Consider the following 19040-nt stretch of genomic DNA (forward strand, 5'->3'; position numbering starts at 1 on the left):
CAGAGACTGAAACAATTGCATTATCCATTCACTGCTTAGCTGTTGGATGAGATTTATTCACACCTAATTTTGCAACAAATATGACATTCCCTAACCTCCAGGGAAAGTGAGAGTTTATAGCTGGTGATGGTGGCATGATTGTGAATTTACCTTTATGTTTTACAAGCAGTATTACCAGACTAGTAAAACTATGAAATGAGTAAAAAGGTGGTAGAGAAAAAGACCTTGCTTTTTATGTTGGCAGTATATTACTTCAGCAAGGGAAAGGAACGTCGTATTTTCTAATGGAAATAATTTTACAGAATATTTATTTTACAGTCTCAGTCATATTAATTGAAATCAGTTTGTGTTTGGTATGAAGTGCTTACTAAACACTGCATTATATGCCAAGATGATTCTTCTGTATTTAAAATAAGTTTGCGGGTTTCTTCCATAATTTTAAACACTTCTCAGCCTTCATTATTTCAAAATTTGGAATCAGTGTTCTGTGGCTTAGTGCTTCAAATAACTGCAGTGTGAATAATTTGAACATTTTCTCAGTCAAAATATCATCACATGGAATACAAATAATTATTCTACCTATTTGAAGCACAACCATTGTGTTTAACTAGGTCTTTTGATAATTGTCACACTCTATGTGTTGGGGGGGGTGTGTAAAGTCACCTGTGAGTTATTAGCAGCAAAGTTTTGAAGATAGTTGTAATTCATTGCTTCTCAGAGATAATTTATGTAGAAATAAGGAGAGCTCACAAATCTATTAGTTAGATTTTTTCCTTTAAAGTCCTATTTGAAGTTGATTGATGACAAAAGAATGTGTTGAATGCCTTGTTGCTTTGTCCTTCAATTTCCATGCTGCTGTTTTAATCTCAGATCATTTAAAAAGGTATTCCTGGTTTTATTAGTAATTTATTATTAAAATTCAGCATATATTTTGTGCTCATGAAATATTTCTGAGCTCTTAATGCAAATGGGGATGCACAGTTTATTTCCCCCTCGTGATGTTTGGCCAAATTTATGGAAGTTGCATGGATAAGTTATTCAAGAACTCTACTGTGAACTCTGAAAAGGCTCTGTTTTAACTCAGGAAATGGTAAGTTTGATCTGGGAAGGTCTCATCTGTTCTGGTTATTGAGGGACTGCTGTGTTGGCACATGTTAAATTTTGGGATGGATTTATCTGGTGTCCTCCCCATAGCCCTCCTGGTGTGTAGCAGAGACAGGACCTACACATCAAACTGGAGAGTGGTGGGGAGGTAGATAAAAAGAGAATGAAATTATTGAGTGAGGAGAAATGCAATGAGAAGGACCAGGAAACTTGAGCTGGGTGAAAGCTGAGGTGGAGATATATGGCATCGACACTGGTGTGGGTTTGGCAACTGCAAAGGGGTAAAAATATATGTGGATATAAAAATATATATTTATATCTGGAAATAAAGTAAAAAAAAATAATTTTGTCCAGAGAAGGGAACAGAGCTGGGGAAGGGGCTGGAGCATCTGGAGTAGCTGAGGGAGCTGGGAAAGGAGCTCAGCCTGGAGAAAAGGAGGCTCAGGGGGCCCTTGTGGCTCTGCACAACTCCCTGCCAGGAGGGGACAGCCGGGGGGTCGGGCTCTGCTCGCAGGGAACAGGGACAGGAGGAGAGGGAACAGCTCAGGCTGGGCCAGGGGAGGTTTAGATTGGATATTTGGGAAAATTTCCTCACCCTAAGGGTGTCTGGTCCTGGTACAGCTGCCCAGGGCAGTGGTGGAGTCCCTGGGGAATTTAAAAGCCATGGGGATGTGGCACTTGGGGACAGGGGTTATTGGTGGCCTTGGCTGGAGTTGGACTCGATGATCTGAGAGGGCTTTACCAATCCAGACAATCCTGTGATTCCATGATTGTACCACAGCAAGGGCCGCACACAGACTGCTGGGGAACATGTTCTCCATGAGGGAATAGAGAGGGGGCAGTGACAAGCAAAAATAGGATTTACTGGGCACTTGGGATCTCTGGCGAGTGGGAGGTGCCTCCTCTCAGAATATGGGCTGGGGTTACATTTCCTGAGTCCCAAGGAGGGTAGCTGTGTCAGTGGGATGTGCTGACAACACCTCACAAGTGCTAATCACATTGGAAATGAAGATTCTAAGGGTTTCAGGCTGGATAACCTAAAGTGTTTTACATTTTAAGCAATTCTAAATAATTTCCTTTAGATTGGGATATGAAAAATGAGGATTATCATTCTTGTACAGTGCTGGGAGGGTGGGTGTAATGGTGTTGTAAATATGAAGCTGTTTACTATGCATGCACCATAACTCCATAGAAAGGATTATTCTTGTGTTTGAAGCAAGGCTTGAATTATCAGCAATAAAATTAAATTGAATTTATAAATCCTTTGACTTAGAGAGGGGAGAAGATATCTAAAGCAAAAAGGGACCAAACCCCCTTTTCTCCACTGATGCCAAAAGCAAATATCTGTTGTTTTCTGTATTGCTCCAGAAAGAATTGATGAGATGGCTTAGTTGACTTTTCTCCCTGCCTTTTGTGTTCGTGTGTGCAAATTCTGCCTCTAGCAATGCAATAAAATGATATTTTATTTGCTAAAAGAAATATATAGTGCTTAGCTTTAATATATGTTAATCCAAACAGGCAAGACCTATAGCTGATGTTGTTTTAGCTGATGTTTTATCATTTATCTTTTTTTAATATTTGATTGTTTCTCTGTATTTTGTCTCTAAAGCTGGTGGTCTAGCAGTGTTGGTCCTTGTTACACGTTGAGCTGCTGAGCCTGTGGGTCACCCCTTTACTCTCTGATTTCTGAGTGTGAAAATAATCTGGTTTATAAAGGAATTTAAAGGAATATAAGGGGAAGTGGTCACAGCACCTAACCTGCCAGAGTTCAAGTAACATTTGGACAATGCTCTCAGGCACAGGGTGGGACTCTTGGTGTTGTCCTGGGAAGGGCCTGGAGTTGGACTGGTTGATCCCTGTGGGTCCCTTCCAACTCAGGCATGATTGTATGATTTGGTATGGTTCAGAATTGAATGAGGTGGTTAAAATGATTTTTAGTACTTGAGGTATTTATGTATTTGGGGTAGGTCCCAGGGTACTGAAATTGTACTATTTTTTGTCATGAGCAGCATTTGAACTGAGAAATTACAGGCAGAGTAACTCAATTTTTAATGAATTTTTGAACAGAGCGAGTCAACTATTTGGGAGATGACTACATTTGATGAGAAAGAAAGTGTCTGGTGACACTGGTCACTGTCCTTCAGGCTGTTAAATGCAGCTCATAATTAATAAATGGGCTATCATAACATATTTTGTGAAAACATTCATGCTCCTTTAGGAATATTTTACATGGCTAGAGAATGCAGTGCACCTTAAATGGAGTGAAAGATCTAATAAGTGTGTAATGAGGGGAAAAAATTACAGAGAAACTGAAAAGACGAAGTATCTGGGTATGGCAATAGCAAAGACTCCTTATTTTTTGTAATAAAATTAAGAGCTGTCAAAATGGGGCAGAAATGCAGCAGACAGAAGAAATGCTGTGCCATTAAGAGACTAGCTTTAAAATGTTCCTTTTTGGACAAATAACTGCTAGATGATCTGAAAATGGATTTTTGCAGAACATTTATGGAATTGCAATTTGCTTGTAAATATGTTCTTTTGAGAAGTGATTTGTGATACTGCAGAGAACAGGACAAAATGTGAGCTTTGAAGGAAGAATTGGAATGTATTTGTTTCACTACTGAAATTCATAAGGAACAATGGCAAAAATATTAGTGCACATCCCACAGCAATTTGAAACCAGACTTGTTGAGCTTGAGTCTCTCTAGCCAGGCAAATGGCAATTTCTGTAAAATAGCAGCTCTATATTGAGTTTAACTAGGAATGCACTGGGGAAAGCGCTGCAAAATCAGATAATGTTATGTATGGATTTGGATGAAGTGTTGTAGAATCTCAGAATGGTTTGGGTAGGAAGGGACATTAAAGATCATCCCATTCCAACCCCCTGCCATCAGCAGGGACACTTTCCACTATCCCAGGTTTCTCCAAGCCCTGTCCAACCTGTCACTCTCCCTTGTCCTGTTACTCCATGCCTTGTCCCCAGCCCCTCTCCAGCTCTCCTGGAGCCCCTTTTCAGGCCCTGTCAGGGGCTCTGAGGTGTCCCTGGAGCCTTCTCCAGGTGAGCACCCCCAGCTCTCCCAGCCTGGCTCCAGAGCAGAGGGGCTCCAGCCCAACTTTGTGGGTCTCATCTGGAATCATTACACCAAGTCCCCAAATTTCTTGTGTTGGGAGCCCCAAAATACAAGTTGGATTTTTTGTCCCTGGTGCAGCTGAAGTGGCTTTTACACTGCAATTGTGTCAAGCCAACCATTTCCTGTGTGAAGGCAGCCAGGCTGTGCCTCAATGTTTCTAAAACTTCTATGAAATAGTGAGATACTTTGGCACTTTCTGCACTCCTCAGATCTCCCCTGAGTGGGGAAACTGGTCATGCTTTGCATATTAAGGAAATAATAACCAACAGCAAAATGTTGCATTTTGCACTAAACCCAAAAGTATCACCTGTTTGCAGAGCTGTGTGTTTGAAGTTACTGAACTGATGTCTCAAATGAGAAAGAATCAGAGTAAATTTTTGGGGTCCTGATGATGCTGGGGGGGGGCAAACAAGCTTTTCCTTTCAGTTATTGCTGTCATTTCCCATTACAACCCCTTCTGTGTATTTTTTATTATTTTTTATTGTTTATATATTACTGTGGACAGGCTCAGCTCCAGAGTACAAGGGGTAGCACTGGAAATGTCAGGATTTTGGTAGCAAATGCATGGCAAAAATGTGATCTCTGTAAAGGGAAGCACCCTGGTTGCCTGTGCATCAGGCTCTCATTGCCTTCATTCCCCTTTAGCAGTGGGAATGGTGCTGCTGAGCTGTATTTGCTGTATAGGAGCACCATCTAGTGGACTTCTAGTTTATTTTTTCATGTCTACAAATTTTATTTTTTTCCCCCTGAAATGCTCTTGTATAATAAAGCAGTATTGTGGAAAGACTTAGCAATCAAAATTACTTGTTGGAGTTTAACCACAGCACTTTTCTGCTGCTTCTTTTGGTGGTAGAAAGAGCCTTTTGCCAGCACAGCAACTGCTGCCTGTGCTTCCCTATCAAAATACATGTAACCTGTTTGAAGCAGGCCAGGTTATTTGCAAAGGAATTTTTGTAATGAACCCTCAAACACAAATTTAGACATAGTTTTTAGTTAGAAATACTAAAAACACAGAAGAGAAACACATTTTAAAAACCTAATTATCACTTCTATAAGGAAATGTGTTTTCTGCAGGAGCACAGTTATTGCATTATTATTCAAATTATTGCAGGTTTCTTATTTTCTTGTTAATGTAAGTATGAATATCTGAAGTGTTAAATCAAAAACATACTGAACTTTCTTTCAGGTTACATATAATAGCTCGAAAAGAGCACTAAGTGAAATGTTCTAATTAGACTACACTTGCTACTATTTTCCCTGTGTTTATTTAGCACCTCTGAGATGCCTCTGCAGCTTAGGTATGTGAGAAGTGAACACCACCACTATTTCAGGGAAGCAGCATCTCCATTTACACTTGGAGAGCAGTCAGGAGAAGGGGCTGGGGAGGTGGGGGCTGTTGTTTCTGCTCGAGGTTGTGCACTCCTGCCTGAGCAGGATGCTCGTGAAGCTGCTGTGGATGCATCCGGCCTGGTGTGCCAGAGGGAAAGGTCAGAGAGTCACAGCATGGTTTGGGTTGAAAAGGAGCTTAAAGACCATCTTGTTCCACCCCCTGCCATGGGCAGGGACACCTTCCACTATCCCAGGTTGCTCCAAACCCCGTCCAACCTGGCCTTGGACACTTCCAGAGATCCAGGGGCAGCCACCAACACCCTCACAGTAGAGAATTTCTTCCCAACGTCCTGTCGCACTGTATTGGGAATGGCGATGGTGACGATACAGACTCTCTAGCTTTAGTTGCAAAAGAGAGCCAGTTTTATTCTTCCAGATCTTCTTTTATAGACAGTTCTGAGAAGGTCCAAAAAGGTAAAGCTTTCATTGGCCATCAAACCAACACATCACCATCACTGGACATTTGGGAACAGCACCCCTTGACTGTTTCTTGCAAGTAAACAACAAGGAACAAACAACACCTGCAAAGGTTGTTTTCCTTCTCTAAGGATTGTTTGGATTCCTCCTTACGATTTCCCAGGCCAGAGTGAAAAAGTCATTTTGATTTTTCCACAGGCTCAATCTAGTGCCTGAAGCCTAAAAGTCTCTTCTTTGACCACTGTCAGTTCCCACAATATCCCATCTAACCCTGTCTCTGGCAGCCGTTCCCCCTGTCCTGTCACTCCATGCCCTTGTCCAAAGTCCCTCTCCAGCTCTCTTGGAGCCCCTGTGAATTATTTCTGTGTTGTTTTATCACTCCAGAGCAGCTCATTGGAAGCTGCAGTGTAGCACTGCACTGTCACACTCTTCCAGCTGTATGGTGTGTGTCTGTAACACAGCACTGTGGCAGGTAGGAACATTTGATTTATTGCTGAACAGGACATCAACAGCCTTGTTAGCATCGCAGGAGACACGGACAAAGGTGCAGAAACAAAACCTGCGAGCGCACAGCATTTGTTTTCATAGTAGTGCAGGCGCTTCTGACAAAGAAACACATCAAACACTCTTATTTATACAGTCCTGTATCTAGGTTACTCAGAAAAACTGAGTCCCTCAGTGTATCATGTGCTGACTTCTACACAAAGGCAGTTTTTCCTGCTGTCTTGTGGTTGTGGCATCGTTTATCTAAAATATCTATCACACTTTGCAGTGGCATTTACCTCGAAAATTGGATTTTCCTTGTGCTAAGGGCAGCTGTGTATTCACTGTCTCAGGAAGTCTTAAAAAGGCCTGTGGATGTGGCACTTGGGGACACGATTTGGTGGTGAACATGATGGTGGTGGGTTTATGGTTTGGCTTGAGGATCCTGGAGGTCTTTTCCAACCTTAACCATTCTGTGGTTCTGAATCATTAAGAACCACGTAAGGAAATGGTCTTTTCCTTGCAGGTTTCACATTCTAAATAGATGAATTAAAATGTCTTTAACAAGTAAACAAGGCAGAGGTTCTGAAGAAGTGCTGAGATTTCCTGAAGACTCCATGTAGACAAACCAGGGGATGAGCAAATTTTTCATGGGCTATAAGGCAATTGCACATAACAATGAGTAATTTAATTGGAAAATGCAGTCAATGATACAGTAATTCCAGTTGTTTTTGATTTCTAAAATTATTTTAAATTATTAATGTAATGTTTGGCTTTTGCTTTGCATTATATTTCTAAAAAGGACTCTAAGGGGTTTTTTGGTAGGGTTGAAAATGAGATTCTAATGCAGATAAATGTCACAAAGTTTCAATAATGATTTGCTCTCTGATCGTACAATCCATTTATGTAAGGTATATGGCTATTTCCAGTATTTTTATTTGAATTATGAATGCTTTACCTATTTTAAATTTTTAGATTTTAAATTTTTGAAATTGTCCTCTAGTTTAGTAGAGTGTGAGATAGTTTATTGCCTTCTGAACAAGAGAAAGGTGGTTTATAGCAGTAATTAGTATGAAGAGTTGTTTTTTCAGAAGTCTAATATTTATTAAAACATGGCAACTTCTCTGTAAACACAGCTTGATATAATTCAAGGAAAAAAGAAGAGTTGAAGAGAAGACAGCTATATTTAAAGAAGATTTTATCACAATTTTTGTCAGTTTTCAAACAAGTCTTCAATTATATTAAAATTAATTTTCTTGGATTTTGTTTCAGCAACTGCAGGCAAAAATGATGTGTGTTTACAGTAATCTGAACATTTATAAAGAGGTTTGAAACACTTAATTATAAGGACTAAATTATGGTATCAGTCCTTGATTTATGGTTCCAATGTTAGTTAACTAATTAGAAATGTAAAGTGTTCCAGTTCATTTACATTCATTGCTCATTAACTGGCTTTTAAGAAGTGACAGGAAATTGCAACTTTTGAAGAAATTTATTTAGCCACATTTCCTGCCAACTATTTTTTATTTCTTTCCAAGAAGACATTATTTCCTTGATAATATATGTGTAAGAGTTTTATAGGTGTCAATAGCATAGTCTGAAATTGAATTTTGGCACCAAATTAACTTTGAAGAGGAGTAATAACTTTTGTAAGCAGAAAATTGTGTTTCTGTGGTAACTGAACATCAGGAGCTGTCATGGAGCTGGTTCTCATCCTGAGTCCTCTTTTTCCTAAAACTCCAAAACCTGTTTTCCTTGTGACATATTTGAGAAGGAGTTTAAAATAAGCACCTATAGACTATCATTTATTTATAACTACCCATCATAAAGTAACTGCATCGTTATTTGTTGTATTTTAAGCAAAACTGATGTTCATGCTGTTGGGATGAGGTACAACTGCCACAAGGTGATTCTGAGAAAATTCTGGATATTGGGAAGGAAAAAATCACCCATGAAAGTGATCAGGCACTCAAACAGTAGGCAGAAAGGTTTGGAAAATCTCCAAGGATAGAAATCTCATCTTTAGTGGATGAAGCCTTGAGCAACCTGGCTTGATGTTAAAGTTGACTGTGTTTTAAGGAGGTGTTTAAAATACAACCTTCAGGAGTTCATTCCAACCTAAATTACTCTGTAATCCTGAATTGTCATTAACAGATATCTCAAACAAATACTTAATAATATTTAAGCCTAAAAAAAATTTACAAGCAAAAGGTTTTATGGAATATGAATGGAAAATTATCGAGTACAACTGAGCGACTTTTATTTTTCATGAGCTAAGTTTTGATCACCATAAAGATTTCTCCTTATTTAGAAATAAACCAGAATATATTCACTTCTTTACAGTTCAAAGTGAGGGAAGCTGGCTTGGGTTAATTATACACCCTCTGCACTACACAATTTATTATTTAAAATCTGAATGGTATTTGTATGTGGTTTGTAAAGGAATTCTTGAATTTATTCATGGAGTACAAGCAGAGTTTCACATCTGCTTGTGAAAACAGTGAGTTGGGTTTCAGTGATCAGAGGTACTGGTGATATTTGATCTGTAAATTTTTCACCTTCAGGGCTTGAAAAGGATGGAAGTATGCACAGAATCCCAGATGGGTCAGGCTGGAAGGGAGCACAGTGGGTCACTGGTGCCACCTCCCTGCTCAGGCAGGGCCATCCAGAGCACAGGGCTCAGGGCTGTGTCCAGCCAGCTCTGGAATATCCCCAGGGAGGAGACTCCACAGCCTCTCTGGACAATCTGTCCAGTGCTTGGGCACTGCACAGTGAAGAAGTTCTGCCTCATGTGCAGGTGGAACTCCCTGGGCTCAGCCCCTGCCCGTGGCTCTGGTGCCATTGCTGGGCCTGGAGCAGAACCTGGGCCCTGCTCTGCCCCTCCTGCACCCAGGGACAGCCAGGGACACACAGGGACAGCCAGGGACAGTCAGGGACACACAGGGATAGCCAGTGACATCCAGGGACAGTCAGGGACAGCCAGGGCTAAGGGCCCCTCTCAGCTGGGGCTCCTCTCCAGGCTGAACAGCCCCAGCTCCTTCAGCATTTCCTCAACAGGGATGCTCCAGATCCTTGACCAATTTCAGATCTTGGCTACCGAGATGCACTCCTGGCTCAGGGACAGCTCCTTGTCCACCAGGATGCCCAGGTCCTCCTCCCCAGAGCTGCTCCATCAGGTCACCCCCAGCCCGTGCAGGGGCCTGGGGTTATTCTTCCCCAGGTGCAGCACCCTGCATTTGCATATGCAAGTAGATATGCACATGCATATTTCCATATTCCAGGCAGGTTCTTGGGTCTCACAGAAGACTTGAGTGCAGGGTCTTCAAATCTAAGGAGAAAAATGTGATTTGTGATTCGCTGAGAGCTGTAAGATCTCTTAGAAAGTTGCTGTGTAGGCAGAGAACCTTACACCTATGGCTCCGAGGAAGAGGAGGAAAAGGGAGGCATTTCTGGAAAGATTGGTTAGGAATTTGAAACAAACAGTTTCAATATCTTTTTCTTGTTAATTCCATAATTTGCTTATAGAGTTTATTTGGTGCAATTGTAATCTTGCTACTGTCACGTGAAATATGAGGTTTTGAACATTTACAGCTGATTTCTGAAAATTCCAAGCATTACCCTTTGGCACAAAAGCCCCATTACATAAATATTCACAGGCTTAACTCTTGGACAAGTAATTTTTAATTTAGGTGCTTGTAAAACTGCTCTGCTCACTGCTGTGAAACACAGACCCCAGAAGATACATGTGAGACATTATTTCATATTCTGGCTAATGCAGCATTTTTTTCTGCCAAGTCAGCAGTTCCTGGAGTTGGAACAATATGTTATCTGGTTAAAATTCTTCTATTTGTCCTTTTATTAAATAATGGATTTTCATAAATTCCTTGTGTTTATTGCTATTTAACTGCCGAGGATTCAGGAAAGTTACAGATTTCTCAGGAGTTCCTTTCTCCATATAGTAATGAGAGTTATTCAGTCTGTGTGTGACTTGGAAGTTCTGTTGAGAAATCAGATCTTTTCTAAGAGCTTTGTCCTGCTGAAATTAAGAAAATGTTCAAGTGGAGTCTGTCTTTAGCTTCGAATAAATTCCTTTGAGCATTTTCTGATTAATAATAAACACATGCAATTTTCAGTGGTAAAGGAACATGTTGTTTATGTGTCATAATCCTAAATTCTAATGCACATTTTGATACACTGTGTTGGTTTTGTTGTTTTTTTGGGTTTTTTTTGTAAATTACTTGTATTATTTGGCTTGCACTTGCTGATTGCTCTTGGATATTGAAAGAAATAGACTAATCATAAAGTTATCAGAATATTGTGAAAATTAAAATGGTTCATTAACAAACCTTGTGAGCTTTAAAATAGGTGTGTTTATTAGAAATCAGAATGCTTTTACATTTTCCATTCGTATTTAATGATTATTTTTTTAAAGCTCAAATAACAAGTGCACATCTTGCGTAGCATTTTTAGTCCATGTGCAATTAGGAGATTTCTTTGCATGATTTCAACAAAAGCTTCCTGAATTACATGGTGTTGTAAATGTGCCCAAGATTGGGAGCAGGTGATTATTGCTTCTGTATTTCTTACCTTGAACTGCAAAAGGAGAAAATCAGGTCAAAATATAATCCATCACTGTCTCAAAACTCATAACTTTACCTGAAATTTTCCAGTGAGAAGAGTAGAATCAATGTGGCTTAAACCTATTCGATATTTGGTAATAAGTTTGATAGATACAGTACACAAATGTTTAGCAGTGATCATAATTTAGGAATTAACCTTTCTTAGAAAAGAGTCTTTGAAAATCAATTCTTTTTCTAGTAGAAGATATAGTTTACTAACCAGTAGATTATTTGACAAACTGAAGATGTTTTCAGATTGTCTTAATGTAGTGCTCCCTTTTCAGTTAACTAATCCAGCACTTTTTTCCTGAGTAAAACCAAAAAAAGCTGTTTAAAAATGCTCTACAGAATGAAAATCAGAGATTTTGTATTTTTGTGTAAGACATTATCTAGTAATGTTTTCCTTGCAGTCTTCATTTCCTTAATTTTTTTAAATTCATGAAATATCGAGGCAATATAGTAACATTTCAGCAGTGTCGTTCTGCTTATAAAAATAATCAAAATGAAATTATTATTGGAGAACATCCTACTCTATCTTTGGGAATAAAAAACTTACACCTGAATAAAAATGTCTTGAAAAGCCAAGAAATGTTCAGAATATTTGTGAAAGAATAATACTGATTTAGCACTGTGGAATGGTTTGGGTTGGAAGGAACCTTAAAGATCATCTTGTTCCAGGCCCCATGGGCAGGGACAGTTTCCACTATTGCAGGTTCCTTCAAGCCCTGTCCAACCTGGCTTTGAGACTTCCAGGGATCCAGGGGCAGCCACAGCTGCTCTGGGTAACAAGGTTGTGAATTTTTATATATATACATACACATATACACATATTTATTGAATATTTACTTTCTCAGGAATTTGGTAGATAATTGCTCCAATAAAATTTTGATATCCTTCCAACCTGATATTCTATGATAAATTAATTATAAGAAAAACTAAATAAACCTCTCCAAAGGCACTGAAAATGCTGAAGACCCACGACCACCAACCACTTTCCCATTTTCCTTGCAGAACAAGATCATCCTGGACCCGATGACGTTCAGCGAGGCGCGGTTCCGGCCATCCCTGGAGGAGCGGCTGGAGAGCATCATCAGCGGGGCAGCGCTCATGGCCGACTCCTCGTGCACGCGCGACGACCGGCGCGAGCGCATCGTGGCCGAGTGCAACGCCGTGCGCCAGGCCCTGCAGGACCTGCTCTCCGAGTACATGAACAATGTAAGTCACGACCTCAGCCTCCCTGAGGCCGCAGCTGCTTTAATGTATCTCAAAAGTAGCAACGCCGCTTTGTGCCCAGCGTAGGGGTGGTGCCGTTTGAGTTGTTGAACGTTTGAATATGTTGAAATCGTTTGGCGGGAGTTGGGTACCATCAGAAGCTCAGGGGGGTGGTGTTGTACCTGCCAAGGGACTCCGTGGTCCCCATGAATTTGGCATGACAGTGTCTTCTTATCTAATAACTAGCAATTCCTTTGGAAGTGAAATTTTAAAATGAAAACACTGGTGAGTAATCTAAATGCAAAATGGCCTGAGAATTTTTTTCTTATTGAAGATGAATATGGGTAATTTTCAGCATGCTTGACCCTGTGAGTTGGCCATTGTGTTTGATTTTTAGGATGTTACCTATAGATATTCATAAGAGGTTGACTTTTTGGTGTGTGGGTTAAACCACTGAAGGTTTCACTTTCTGGTGGAGCTATGAAATAATCAGTTGCCATGAAAGCAGTGAGTTCAGCACTAGTGCTGTTCACACAATCTCAGAAACAACTCTCTGGGTAGGGTTTCCAGAGGTGTTGAATTGTTCAATGGGGTGTGAACTGGCGGTGCATTCCCTTTGTTCTGCACAGCCTGCCCCAGAAAATTCTCTCCACCCAACGTTGTGTATTAAAACTCAGATATTCTGTTGCCATGTCCTTTTGAGGATATGGGAAAAACACCAAAGCTACATCAACCTGTTTTAAAATTAAAGTATTTGCCAAGAGTATCTAACTGAGCATCCTCTACTTTGCTGTTTCTTGTCTTTGGTTGCTCCCAGAGTATCAGATGACACATTTTGATCCTGTTTTGCTGGAATCATCAAATTAATGCTGAAGAGAGTGTTCGGTGATAGACCTTTAACTTTCATTGGTACTGTTACAATTGGTAGAGTAATGCAATTCAGTATCACATTGCAAACTTCAGTCCTTTAGTCACTTCATTTTACAGTTCAGACTTAAATGTTGCTTTTCAAACATATTGTTCTGTGTAATAGAATAGCAGTTTGACTGTATTGAAAAGAATTATTTGCTTTTTAGTTTTTCTAACATGATGGTTAACAGGTTCTTGTGGAAGCTTGACTGAACGTGAAGTTTTGCTGATGTGTTACGGGTTAAAAGTTATAAAAGCGAACATTAAATACCAGGTGATGAGGCTGTGGTGGAAAATAACTTGCTGGGTTTCTTCCTACAAAACGTTGCTTTGTAGAAGCAATACTGGTGCAATCCTTAAAGGTTTTTTGAAGAAACTTTGAGAGCTGATAAATGGTGGCTTCTTATTTTATTGTGGTGCCTCTTTTTCAGTTCACAGAGTTTTGGTAACGATGCAATTTACCCCTGGACCAGAAACATTCTTATTTTATTTTTGACTACATTTACAGAGGGAGGAGAATTTTAAATTCCTGCAGGCATTTATGACCACACTGAAGGTTGCTAATATAGTTTCATCATTTTTACTTAACCACATAATGGTATGAGCAGCTGCTTTTATGGTTTCTACAGTATGGTTTTTGAAACAGTCCTTTTTTTTCCTTTTTTGTGTACTTCCAAGTCGGAGCTGCACAACCCCTGCAATTTATTTATTTTTCTGCTTTATACTGAAATGTAGTCAACTTAAGTAAGATTTTTTCATACCTATTGAGTAAACATTATAAAAACTGAACATATACTTAAATTATATTTTAACAGCTCTCGTACGGTAGAATTTGACAACGATAATTTTCAAACTGATATTAGCAGCTACAAGGGATGGGATTAAGATTACATATTACTATGCCTAAATTTAGGTTTTCTGTTCATAGGGACAGATGAAGGAAGGGGTGTCAATTCAGTTCTTTATGGTGGATGCCATTTTAAGATGCCAGGTTAAAAAATTCCAATGCTTGTGTGAGCATTAACTCCTCAATCTGCCCCTCCAAGGCATTTGAATCATCCATGGGTCAGCCTGTAGCTGCCAGCCCCACTTCCATGTAATGTGTGCTCTAAGAAATGACAAATTGCCAGACTCCTTCCTTCATTAAATCATTTGAGCCTCTGTTGCTTATGCTCCAGTTATAATTGTCAGGGACCAGATCAATACTGGAGATCAGATCAATACTGCCAAGAGAGCCTGAGGAGCCATTGAGATGACAACTGTTATCATCTAATATGGGCAGGGGGCTAAGTTAAATATCTCTATAGACTTCTCTGATATATTAATTAAGTCCCCATAGCCAGGACAGAAGATCAGATCCTGAGCTTGTAGGCAGCTCCTGTTACCTAGGAATTGAATTTCATCCATTCTGCCCTGGCAGAATTTGCTTTGCTACTGAACCTATTTCCTTGAAACCTGTGGATTGATTTTCTTGGGCTCTCAATAATTCTGAGCATGTTCAGTATAACAAAAGATCTCATTTGGAAAGTGTTTTAAAGCTTTAATGAGTTTCAAAAGCATAAAAGTGAATGGCACACACCAAACATGACACAGTCCTTAATCTGATCAAGGTTGATTTTGCAAAGATAGACATCTTTAACACCTTCTGCCTGTGTGGCTATAAACCACTGCAATCCTGCTCTTGCTTTAGAGATTGTTTTGAGATTTCTTCTGTTTGATAATAGCTGAAAAATGATGATTTTTTTGGAGATGATGAATGTTGATGGAATGTGCATACAGCAAAGTAAATACTATGTGGTAATATTTAAAGGATGCAGATGATGAAGGGCGGGGTGTTGGCAATGTGCTGTTCAGTCCTCCAGCTTTAAAATAATTCCTTTTCATTAATCTATTTCTATGATTTGGGCTCAGAGGGGTGTTCCTTACAAAACTTATAGAAGTTAAGGGCTATGAGCTGTAGAAAAAGTAGATACTTTCAAAATTTTTGCATCCAAAGAAAAAATTGGAAAAAAAATTTGGTAGAAAGAAGTATAGGGGAGATTTCTACTTAGGTAAGTAAAAACTGTGCTGCTTCTAGAGTTGGATTATTTACTGTTATAAAAGATGTGTTGTGATTTCAGCTTCCTTCTCCTCAGATAAATGTTGGTTTACTCCATTTCCTGCCTGTCAAAAAATGTTTTTAATTAGTCCCTAGGCTTTTTACTAGTTCTGTGGATAATTATATATTTGTATAGCTACTGCATTGACCAGAGTTTCACAGTACCTAAACCCTCTGCAAGGGAAATCCCTGGGAGTTCTCTGCAAGAACTTTTATGGAGATGAGATGAGATGAGATGAGAACTGTTTCATTCCTCTTTGTCTATCCAGAAATATGCATATTCTTCATTTGCTCCATTGGTAACTTTGACAAAATCTTTTCCCAGCATAATATATATTATTTCTCTCATGACCTTATGTGACCTTCAGAATGTGTTACTTCTGGGAAGCAAAGGCAAGAGAGTTCTCAGTCTTCTGTGTTGTAAAACTTTTATTTTGCCATGGTCTCAGAGAAAATTGCTAGGGTGTTTTTCAGCTTCTTATGTATATGTGATAAATCCCGTAATTTATTTCAAAATAAAATTATATTTCTAGATTTCTGTCCTACAGAGAAGACCTAAATGCAGCTCCACAGAAGCTCTTAATGCAATTGTTTTCCATTTGTCTAAATGAAAGCTTTATTTAATGGATGGTTAGCTCTGATTGGGGTCTAGTTTCCTGCTGGTTTTCTCTCCTGGATCCTTCATGATTTACATTGCAGGCTGTCAGGGAGCAAAAATACCAGGAACCTGGGAGTTCCAGCTCTTAAACTCCTGGGTCAGAATTGTGATGCCAAACTCAACCCAGTGCTGGGCACCCTTTCTAGCAAGACTCAGGGTGCTGCTGGGTTGATGTCTGATTAACATAAGAAAGGGAGGAAATTATATCTTTAGAAAAATACACATAGAAAAGGATTCTTTCAATTCCCTCTGTCGTCATCAGATTCAGTGCCAGAAACAGACTGAGTGTTGTGTTGCTGGGGTGTATCAATGATAAATTTGGAAAGCAGTTGACAAGTGAGTAAGCTGTGAGTGTTAAAGACCTCTGTAATCACTCCAGTACTGGCTTGGCATTAATTCAAATCTGCATTTGAAAAGGCATTTCCCAGCTGGTTCAAATATGATTTTCTCCTCTAAAGCCTTTGGGCTCATTATTAAGCCAATGTGCCTTGCTTTCCCTTTTATCCAGTGTTCCTGCTCCCACTCCCTGCTGACATTCCAGAGAAGCTTGTTTGGTTTGTGTTTTGTTTTTTGGTTTTGTTTTTTTTTTTTTAATTATAATTGTTTTTTGGGACAGATAATATTTCTGTGTGTCTGCTGAGTGGTATGATCAGTCCTTAATGGAGTCTTGTATTACTACTGATGATTTAATGTTTAGATGTGAGGATCACATCTGAGTACTGGAACAGATTTCCCAGAGAGGTTGTGGAATGTCCCTCACTGCTCACTCCTGAGTTGCTATAGGCTCTAATTCCTGTTTCCTATCGAGAAGAAAATGTCATTTCTTGAAATGACAAAATAGCAGAAAAACAAATGAGAAAGCACAAGCTTGCTGGCAGCTTCTCTTCACAAATATATCAGTAAAAAATTGGAATAGCTCAAAGGAAAAACAGAGTGCTGCAGTACATGAAGAGGAAATGTCCTTAGCAGACAGCTGGTTATTGTGCTTGATTGGAGAACAAAAAACACGATAGCAACTGAAAAATCTATAAACTCTCAAGATACTTCCAGCTGTCAGATTTAACAGCTTCATCGGAATTCATATTTAAGATAAGCAATAATTGGTGTGTACATTTCAGCTCTGGAGCTGACTTGCCTAAGGTTAATCTGGGTGACAGTGAGCAGTAAATTACAGTTATGAGACAGAGGAATGTCCAGAGCTGTCCTGAGATGAGGAACTGGGGATGAGTGACAAGAGATTGACTGCTGGAGCAGCAGCATCGACTGATTCAGGCATGACTGGCACAGCAGGGCAGTTTTTCCATCAGTACCATCATCAAATTCCTGGCTGGCTGAATAATTTTTAGAGGACAGTAGCTTGTTTAAAGCTTTCCACTGTGTTTCAAGCTGGAGATGAGCTATTTTACTATTCACCTGGCTCTTTCAGAGCAGTTTTGTCTTTGTGTACTTGAAAGAAACAAATAGAAACACAGTAGCTATTGTTGGAGGAATAGGATGTGTTCCCGAATGTTGTATGCATTGATTCTTGGTCAGTTGAAGATTTTTGCACTTTTGGATCCCTCCTGAGTGCCTTGACTGCTCAAGACTGTACACAAATCACTGTCCAAGTATGCAACCTGCAGTGTGACTTCAGACACCTTTTCAGGAACCTTCTGTCTCTTCTATTTTGATGATGTCAGGACCTCATCCTGAGTCACATCCATTATTTTTCAGTAGATTTACAGAAATTCTGCATCATTTACAATTGCACAAGTTAGTTTTGATTTATTTATTCATTCCCAAATTTCCTGGTTTTGTAATTGTATATTCAGAATTTCCTGTGTTTTTCTTCTCAGATCCAGAGAACCACACTGGTGTTTACAATCAGAATTAAATAAAAACGCTCAGAGAAAATGAAGCTTCATGGCTTGGAAATGACAAACATCCTAAAAAGTTGTCCTGACTTCAGGTTCTGGTGGTTGCAGGTTTACACATCCTTGTTGGGATGAGTAGATTTTTAAATTTACTGAAGTAATTTGCTCTTTACAATTACCTGTTACAATCCACTGTAAAAGGGGAGGGCAGCCCAAGTTGTTATTAATAAATCCCTTGGGGTGGATTAGAGTGCAAGGACTGTCAATGAGTGTTTTTTGTAAATATACACTTTGCACTTTGCACTTAGGGTTTATTGTAGAATAATTTGGTTTTCGGGATAAAACAGAGAAGGAGGCATTTTGGTTGTTATCTTTAGTAACATGACAATATAAAAGCATAAAATTCACTTAAGAAAATGTGTAATAAAGAGAAAGAAAGGATAGGAGTAAAAATATATCAGCACCCAAAGGCTTCATGATACGACTTGGTGGTTGCAATTTTAATGGCAGTTGGTCAAAAAGATGGTCACAGACTGCACCCACCAGGTGGTGGAAGAAACTCCTAAAACGCCGCCTCTGTTGGGTTTATGTTGTCTCAGGTTCTTGTAAGAGCTCCCAGGTAAATGGGATTTTCTCCTCTGAAGCTCCTGGGGTGGGGAGCTTCAGCTGGGTGGTGAAATATTGTGGGTCAGGAACACCTGGATGATGGAATGCTGTGGGTCAGGAACACCTGGATGTGGAATGCTGTGGGTCAGGAACACCTGGATGATGGAATGCTGTGGGTCAGGAACACCTGGATGATGGAATGCTGTGGGTCAGGAACACCTGGATGATGGAATGCTGTGGGTCAGGGGACACTTTGGGAGAATTTGATGCTTTCTAATTCAATACAGCTGCCCATTACATGAGTGCAGCTGGGTCTGTCATGGCCATGGTGGCCCATGAGCAGAGTGAGCACCTTCAGTCATGGCCAGGGTGGCCCATGAGCAGAGTGAGCACCTTCAGTCATGGCCAGGGTGGCCCATGAGCAGAGTGAGCACCTTCAGTCATGGCCAGGGTGGCCCATCAGCAGAGTGAGCACCTTCAGTCATGGCCAGGGTGGCCCATCAGCAGAGTGAGCACCTTCAGGCCACTGTGAATGTCCCAGGAGCTCCCAGACAGGGCAGT

General features: G+C 39.9%; 1 protein-coding gene across 6 annotated transcripts in view; it reads left to right on the forward strand.

The window, feature by feature from the left end:
- The window catches only part of CTNNA2 (catenin alpha 2), a 460565-nt gene that overhangs the window by 117138 nt on the left and 324387 nt on the right, over positions 1-19040 (forward strand). For all 6 annotated transcript variants that reach the window (XM_086891553.1, XM_086891554.1, XM_086891555.1 and 3 more), the window contains one exon: positions 12155-12358. In XM_086891553.1, coding sequence (XP_086747679.1) covers positions 12155-12358 — 204 coding nt within the window. The remainder of the gene's footprint in view (positions 1-12154; positions 12359-19040) is intronic.

This window comes from Cyanistes caeruleus, chromosome 5 (genome assembly GCF_971803275.1).
Source record: "Cyanistes caeruleus chromosome 5, bCyaCae1.hap1.1, whole genome shotgun sequence".
Lineage (NCBI taxonomy): Eukaryota > Metazoa > Chordata > Aves > Passeriformes > Paridae > Cyanistes > Cyanistes caeruleus.